Source organism: Numenius arquata, chromosome 10 (genome assembly GCF_964106895.1).
Source record: "Numenius arquata chromosome 10, bNumArq3.hap1.1, whole genome shotgun sequence".
In the NCBI taxonomy this organism is placed as follows: Eukaryota; Metazoa; Chordata; class Aves; order Charadriiformes; family Scolopacidae; genus Numenius; species Numenius arquata.
Window position 1 is genome coordinate 9,494,832 of NC_133585.1, and position 8,576 is coordinate 9,503,407.

Consider the following 8,576-nt stretch of genomic DNA (forward strand, 5'->3'; position numbering starts at 1 on the left):
TAACTGAAAGCTGTGTGTATAAAACAGAATTGTAACAAGAATTCTACATGCTTTTTCCACCAATTGTGGGTTGGGTTTTTTTTTTCTATGTATTGCCTGGCAAGTTTTCCAAGGCGTAGATGTATTTGCGAGACAGAAAGTGAATGGTAGTGCTCCTCTCAATGAGGAGTTTGCATAAACACAAAGTCACAAGTGATTTAAGAGTTGGCAACAGCTTTCAACTAATCAGGGAGAATACATATAATTGGTCTGTCTTCTATTGCTAGCTTTTTTTCTTTTGCCTATCAAAAAGAAATCAATAGTAAAGCAGAAGGCCCATATCCCTCTTCTGGAAGATTTGATTTAGGTTCAGCAATTAATATTTAGGCTCTTGCCAGCTTTCCAAACATGGTTCAGCCTTTGATGTGACACTAAATAGCTTCAGAAGACTATGGTGGATAATACATTGGTTGCCAAGAACTAAAGCCCAGCTGTAAATCATGTTTGAACTAGTTAAAGCTAGAGGTAGCGCAGGTGCACTGCAGAGCTACAGCAGCATTTGCTTTGGATGCGGGGAGGGTGAGGAAGCAACAAAAGAGGCTCTGGCTGTTGGAGTTACTTCAACATGTCTTCGCTACTTCTTCTTCTTACTTTTGGAAGCTTTCTGCTGTTCATACCCAGGTAAGGAAGCCCAAATAAAAGCAATATAACTGCATTTAGAGTGCTTGCTTAAGAGAAGCAAATTTGGCTCTTGTGTATTCCCTTCTGCAATTAAATTGCTATTAGGTAATTCAGCCTCAGTGTGAATAACAGGAAGAGTATCTACCATATGTAGTACAGTGCACTTAAAAAAAACAAAACAAAAACAAAAAACCAAAACAAAAACCAAAAAAACCCCAAACAAACAAAAAAAAAACCAAAACAAAACCCACAAAAAAACCCTGGAGAGCAGGGAAGTCATAGCCATACCTAGGGGATACAAATGGAAGAGTGTAATTTGTATGATAACTTAAGTTTCCCATTTCTTATACAAAATACAGATCTTATTTTCAGACTCTACTTCCTATAATACATTCACATATAGTTTTTTTTTTTTTCTTCCCTGGCAAAAGAGGGCGTTTTCCAAAGTAGCAAAGCGGGAGGCCATGGCTGCAGAAATAAGAACAGGGAATTAAAAAAGAACGCTTCTAGATGTAAAGACCTGCTTCTTTGCATTTTAAATCACACATCCAACTGGCATTGGAAATAGAGTAGTTGTAGGCTCAAATACCTGTAATAGGATCTGAGACTTTGAGTCCGGAATAGAGAGTGGGCTGTGAAAGCTGCACTTTGTGTGCTGAGGCAGTACCATCAAAAGGGCTCTAGGGCTGGCTGTGTGGGAGGACGGAGGAGGCTGATGCCACCAAGATCCCCAAATGCATATTGACTCCGGACTAACAGGGATTCAGCTCTCTGTACTCTTAAAAGGACCAATGCGAGAATTGACATTTAGCTTCCTGAAAAAACAGTTTGAAAGGAGTTGACTGGCACTGATGAGGGCACTGAAATGCTAGTGCTTACATGAAGAATAGTGGGAATAATGAAGATGAGGAAATCAATCAAATATACAAATATAATCACAATTATTAAAGGATGCCTTCGTGTACAGCAGGCAACCTGTACACTGCACTACTGTGACTGTCAATAACTATGCTTAAATAAGAGGAGATAATACTGTGGTTCTTTAGTTTGCAAGTGTGAAGCAAGAAGTCCTGACAGCAGTGCTGAGCACACTCTGTAGATCAGAAATATGCTCACTCTTAGAATAACTAATAATTTTCCAAAAATGAAGGGAATCGGGAATGTTTTGGACCATACAGTAATTTCTGCTAATCTGCATCTCTGTATTTGCCCTAGGACTGTACTGGTTGTGAGCAGCCTGCTATAACGTGTTTTGTTCTCTCTTTTAAATCTTTTAATTATGGCTGTTCTCAGAGATATGGCACTTAATTTAGCGGTCGATGGCAATCCCTCTTCTGCCACTATGAGAATGGTGAAACATTTTTTAATGTTATAATCATCTTCCAAATTAATTCATCTAGGCTAAATAACAGATCTTTCTTCATCAAGTATCAGGCTAATGTATGTTCCTCTAACTCTATGAAAGACAGATGGAAAACAAGTTTGTCTGATATAAAATGTATTTGCTGTAGAAATGCCAACTTCTTTCCATACACTTTTGTGCTTGACAGTGCTTCATGGGATTTTGTCGTTGTTGTTAATATAGGAATGTCATTGTCATACTGACCTCTCTTGTTTGGGAAGCCGATAAGCAGTATCTATTCCAGGGATGGATACAGGATCTGTTTCACAGGGGTTTGAACATTATTTTCCACAGTATACTATCTAAGCTTTTTTTAATTCCACAAATTTTCCTTTCTCAGTGAGTGATCTGCACTTTACTGTAGAAAACTGAACTAGCTCATGTTCTCTCATTCCCAATTAGTTCCTCTCTTGCTTATAAAGATTGGTTCTGGAAGCCCCTGAGTCAGAAACGTGAACTACTTTTTGAAAAAAAAAAAAAAAAAGTGATTATTTTCTAATCTAGTATATGTAGTTATTTGTGCTTAAATTTGTGCTGTTTTAGGTCCAGAAAGTGGCTGCCATCGAGGTTTCTGGAAGGAATTCCCCTCTTGGAAAGACATGCATAGTATTGCACATGGGCAAAGAATTCATTAGGACACAGGCTCCTTCTCATGTGTAAATATTGGCTTGTGCCGGAATTAGCGCTCTGTGTCCAAAGAAATGTTTGATGATTATAATATGGTAATTTCCAGTTACTGGTTGCTGACTCTTCTTGCATTCATCTGGTAGGGTGTCTACTGTGAGTATAGAAAAATACCATATGCCTCTCTTACACCCTTATTCTAGGTTTCTCAATTATACCACTCGATGACACAAAGCCACAGTTACCTGGCCATGTCTCAAACACATTAAATCCCATGTAACCAGCCTCACAACAAAACCTCAAATACTTGGCTCTGATGGATGGTGTTATAATGAGGGTGGAGCCCAGTTCAATAGCCAATTTAATGCATCTTAATGTTCTAACATGCTTTCGTTTCATATGTAGGACAATACACGCTGCAGTAAAGTTTTATTTAAAGCAAGTCTGTTTTGCAAAATGAGTCTTGCATATGGAACAAAACACTCATTGTCGCTTTACTGTTTAAACCTTTATTATTGCTTTTTTTTCCCTGGTACAATGGGCTTTTATGCACCAAACAGCTGTGTTCATCATGTTTATTTAGAAGGCGTCCATTGTAGTGGAAAAAGTCTGGAGGACAAAAATCTTGGTGAAGTGCAAGACTACTCTGTGGGTGCTGGCAGTTATTTTTTTTTTCTGTCCAGTTCCTTTGGTCAGCATGCAAGTCACATACACAGGCACTGCCATGCAGACTTGCAAACCCTGTATAATAGCAACTTTTCACAAGTGCTGTCTCTTATTCCAAGCGTTCTCCTCCAGAAATTTTCAATTCCAAGGCAACATACAGGACGCGTGACTATTTTACTCCCTATGATCCTATCGTTTCTCAATCTGTTGCTATTTCAGCCCCTCATTAGGTCACTTTCCAAATATTGTGTACGGCTATGTGTCAATCATTGTCACAGCTCGGCTCCAGGCTAAGCCAACCCAGGACAAAACTGGAAGGAAAAAAAAAAAGCCAACCAAAGCAAGCACTGTGTAGAAAACAGTCAACAGTTTAACTGTGGAAAGCTATGTGTTGTTCCAAAGATAGCATAACCCCACTTGATGCAGAAGCAGCATACGGTACTAATGCTCCCCAAAATAATTCTACGCAGTTGAAATACGTAGTGTATACCCAATGGCATCTGCAAATAAACAGATGTTAGAATCTCAAGAATTAAGAGCATGACATTGTAGGAAACTCTGGGGTGACTGCTGCCAAAAAAGCCGTCTAGTTTCCAGTTTCTGGAAAGAACGGGACATCTAATGTATCGACAGAACTTTTTTTGAATAACTATCTCTAACACCTTCCAAACCTTTGAATGAAAGCTGCTGTTTAAGCAGGCTGCATTAGGCTGGGGAACTAAAGGGTTCCTTACTTTCTTCGGGGTATATCTGGCAGGACAGATGCATTCCCATGCCGTATGAGATGGCTGTGCCCCCTTCCCTCTTTTCAGGTTACCCTGTATTCACACATAGTTCAGATAGAGACACTTCTGTGTTTCCAATATCTACCTATCAGCCACATAGTCAATGCTATTGTCACAGGCTGGAAAATGGATTGGAACAAACTAATATGCTTGATCTTTTAGAAAATATTTTAATATCTGTATGGAATGAAATGGCTCCTTATTTCCTGCACAGTGAATGCTCTAGGCTTTCTACAGAGCTGGTATTCTCAGTTGTTGTCATTTGTGCGCTTCAGGAAACTGTAATGAGGTGAAAAAGAGCAGAATAAAGTTGCATCCATACAGCTCATGGATGACAGTAATCCATGCAGAAAAACAGCTAAAGTGACTGCTGAGACCCCAAAGCGGCACAGCCAGGGGAGGCTGCAAAGGTGCTGAATGCTTGGAGCTGGGGCTGACGCACGGATCTGGAGAAGGCCTGACATATTGGGGAAATGATTTTCCAGAAGAAAGGAGAACACACTTTGGGGAGGAGAAGGGGGGTGGTGGGGAAGAAGAAAAAAAAAAAAACTGGAAAGAAATGTAAACCAAGTGGAAAGGGAGAGAGTGTGACAAAAGGATTAGCCCCTACTTGCAAACAGTATAGTAGAAGCAGAAAAAGAACTCAAGGGGAACTTTAAGGAAAAGAAAACTGTTTCTCAGAGACTGTTTCAAAGGCTTCCTGGATGCAGCCTCCGTTTACTTGTTTTTTCCTTTTTCTCCCAAGAAGAAAAAGGACCTGCTGTGAGCAGAATGTATCCTGACTTGAACAAACGCAGACCTGAATGGAGTCCCAGTCTGGAGAGAGTCCATGTAGGCCAAACCCCTGGAGTCTTATTGCTACTTGGGCACCACAAATCTTGTGAGCCAAGCAGAGAGGGGCAAAATCTACAATTTGTAATCAACAGGTAGGTAGCTGGAAGTTTAAACTCCACTGCCTGTTGGTCCTTTAGCAAAATCAATGTGCGTGTTAAGTCTGCATATTTTTAAACTGGGAATGTTATGCTGTGCCTAATGAGGCCGGGCACATCAGACTGAAAGGATTTTGAACTATATACTTTCAAAAATAGTGTCTGGTTTGAGACAGGATGTGTTTTGTGAAATTCTTAAGGAAGGAAGAATTTCTAATTAGGGAAAAATGAATGTGTATATATAACTCCAGCTCTTAACTGTTAACAGCTATAACACCAGAGCAGTTGGGGAATTTGATTTGGTTTTAATTAACAACCCCATAGCTTTGCTGACACAACAGAAACGTGCATTTTGACTGAGAATACTTTTAAAACCTATGCTTTAACATAAACAGCGCTGGGAAGGACTCTGAAATGTCCTTCTGTGAGAAGTGCCAGAGCGGGTCAGATGCGTATTCTGTCTAGCCCTCATCAAATGGAGCCACCATTGAATGTCAGTGGCAAGAGCCCTCGTGGTAGGGAGTAATGACATTGTTGGATCTTTTCTGGAGAGGCTGCATTGTGCGAGATGCCACCTCGCAGAGTCTCCATGCATGTGAAGTCCCTCCAATGCAGAAGTGCTTGACCCCAACAACTTCCTGTGACAGGGAGTTCCACAGTGAATTGTCTTTGCATACCCTAGTTTTTTAGCTTCCTTCCCTTTGGTTTCATTTAGCCTTGTTCTTGCGTTATGAAACGTGCGCAAAACTCCTTTTCGCTCTGTTTTTGTCACGTTACTGTTTATATCTCTTCCTTTTAAACAACGCCAGCCTCCGCTCTCTATTAAGCTATATATACTCTTTATACCAACCTCTTTAAGTACCACTTAAAAAAAAGAAAAAAAAAAAGAGAGGGGGTAGGGGAGTGGGATTTTTTTTTTTTTTTTTTGCATGTCATTACGGATGTAGTACTTAATTTTTACTTTTTTTTCTTTTTTTTGGTGTCCTCCCCCTCGCAACCCTGGCACCGTCCACCGGCCGCGCAATCGGTGTAACCATTTACCAGACTGTCAACACGGGTGGTGGGGACGAGGGAGGCGGCGAGAGGCTTCACCAATGCGGCTCCGGCCCCGGCGACTGTCCCGCTAACGGGCCCAAGGCCCGTTAGCGGGACAGTCGCCGGGGCCGGAGCCGAGAGACCGGAGGGGAGCGTCCCGCCGGCGGTCTCCGTCTCGGCTCGTCGGGGGGGAGCCCGCCGCGGCATCATGGCGGTTGGGACCGGGGCGGGGGGGGGGCCGGTTGGTTGGAGCGGACTCACCTCGCTCCGCTGGAGCTGGAAGAAGCTGTTGAGATAGCTGGAGCTGAGCGAGGAGCCCAGCTCCGGGGTGCTCTTGGTGTAGCCGAGGTCAGGGTGCTGGGAGGAGGAGGGCTCGGGTCTGAAGGCATCGAAGGCGCTGGCCTGGTGGGTGTCTTGCAGGGAGAGATAGACCCAGTTGAGGAGCTGGGCGGGCTGGTAGACGGACGCGGCGCTGGTGTCGATGGCTGACAACAAGCTCATCTTTCCCCCGGGGCTCTGCCGGCGGTGCCGCTCCCCGCGCTCCGGCTTTCCCCTCCCTGCCCGGGGTGCTTCCTCCTCGCCGCCCGGAGGAGAGGAGAGGACGGGCCGGGCCGGGGGCTCTCTGCCGGGCCCCACGCCGCTCTCGCTCCCCCCTAAGGCCGGCGGCGCCCGCCCAGCCCCAGCGCTCCGCGCAGCACGGGCATCGCTGCCGCCGCCCGCGGGCTCCGCAGGAAACTTTCTGCGCTCTCTTTTTTTCCCCCCTCCCTCCCCTTCTCCTCGTCTCCTCCTCCCTCCCCGCCCGGCCGGTGCCTGCCCCGCTATCTGTCTTTATTCCCACTCCCGCAGGCAGCGGCGGGGAGGGGCTGCCGGCGCTCCGGCAGCAGCGGCGCCGCGCCCCCCAAGGCCTACCGCCCTCCCCGGGGCTGCAGGGGCGTCCCGCCGCCGCTCCGCCCCCGCCCTGCCCGGCTCCATCTGTGTGTAGTGTAGCTCCGTGTGTGTATTTGTGTGTGTGTGTACCGGCGGAGGTCCCCAGGCCGCCGGCCGGGGGTGTCCCCCGGGCCGCTGGCGACTTGCCCGCCTGGTTTGCGCCGGCCCGCTCGCTCCCCGGCCTTCCTTTTCCTCCTTCCTGAAGTGCTTTTTTGTTTTGTTTTTTTATTTTTTTTTTTTTTTAAACGCCAAACACGCACAAAAGCCCTTCCGAAGGCTTCTCTCCCGGCCGCTCCGGGATTGTTTTCAACTCGGCGAGTTTCGCTCGGGCTCTCCTCAGCCCGCCCGCCCGCCCTTTCTTCACTCTCGTTTCTGTTTCTCGCCGCTGCTGGGAGCTCATCGCAATCTGAGGTTCCTTCTCCTTAAATCTCTTTCAGAGCTCCAGGTCTGGGAGGGCTTGCTCGGTCACTGAGGTTGTGCCAAGCCCTGCAGAGTTAGGGTTTCCCAAATAAGGCAGGCAAGCGGCGCGATGTTCCCTTTGAAATCCATCTAGGTAGCCCTGGCGCAGGCTCCTGGGGAGCCTGGCTGCGGTGGGACACACTGGAGTTAAAGCTGAGTAGGCCTTTTAAGGAGTCGGTAGCACAAAAGAGGATGATGAATGATTCTCCTTTTAGGAAGGAGCTTGAGTGGGTAAGCTGGTAATTACAGTTCATAAACTCTTCCCCGCTGTCTTCCCTGTGATGAGGGGAACGGAGCTGGGCAGCTATTTCTCGCTTTGGTACAGACTTTGTAGCAATCAAACTAGGAGTTTTCTTTTTAAAACAGAAGGAACTCCCAGGAGGTAACTTAAAAACTCCAGTAAAGCTCCTTGTGCTCTTTTCTGAGTGGCAGGAGACTAAAAATTAATGTGTCTTCCCAGTATGGTCTTGGGAAAAAAAAAAAAGAAAAGCCTTCCTTACTTAGATAACAGAAAAAAATCTGACCTTTGAAACATCAAAGTTGGCATCTACGTTTGCTGTAATGAGCCATACATCTCTGTTAAGACTGAAGAAAAATCACAGTTCTGAAAAGGCATGGCTACAAGCAATAGAAAATGGAGGTCAGCATACGCACAGTAGAAAACGCTATTAAATTGTCAGCTGCAAACACCAAAGATGGATGCGTTTTACTTCTGAGAGCAGGTAGTTAAGGCAGCACAGCTATCTGCTCGCAGGAATTTAGGCGAAGGTGAAGATTGGAACTTTCCAGAACTGCAAGGTGAGGTAAAGTTTGGAAAAGCTGAATCAAACTGAACTCCTTTAGTTGTGTTATTTTTTTTTAATGACAAAAGTCCTTGCAGCGTGAATGCAGTTTGCCCATTTATAAGTTCTCTTGGTTTTCACGCCCTTTGGAGCACATATAAATGTGTGTGTGTCAGCGTGAGAAGAACAAGCTATGCCATTGTAAGGGGTCTCTGTAACTGTCCACAGCATAGATCATAATAACAGAAGATTTAAATCAAATTGCATGCCGAACTCAAACAGTTACATAGTGTTTTAAAGAAGCAAA

General features: G+C 45.1%; 1 protein-coding gene across 1 annotated transcript in view; it reads right to left on the minus strand.

The window, feature by feature from the left end:
* Positions 1-6,685, minus strand: part of ZCCHC24 (zinc finger CCHC-type containing 24) — a 110,598-nt gene extending 103,913 nt beyond the window's left edge. The window contains exon 1 of the mRNA XM_074155065.1: positions 6,363-6,685. Within this exon, the coding sequence (XP_074011166.1) occupies positions 6,363-6,602 (240 nt within the window). The 5' untranslated portion in view covers positions 6,603-6,685. The remainder of the gene's footprint in view (positions 1-6,362) is intronic.
* Positions 6,686-8,576: the final 1,891 nt, after the last annotated feature.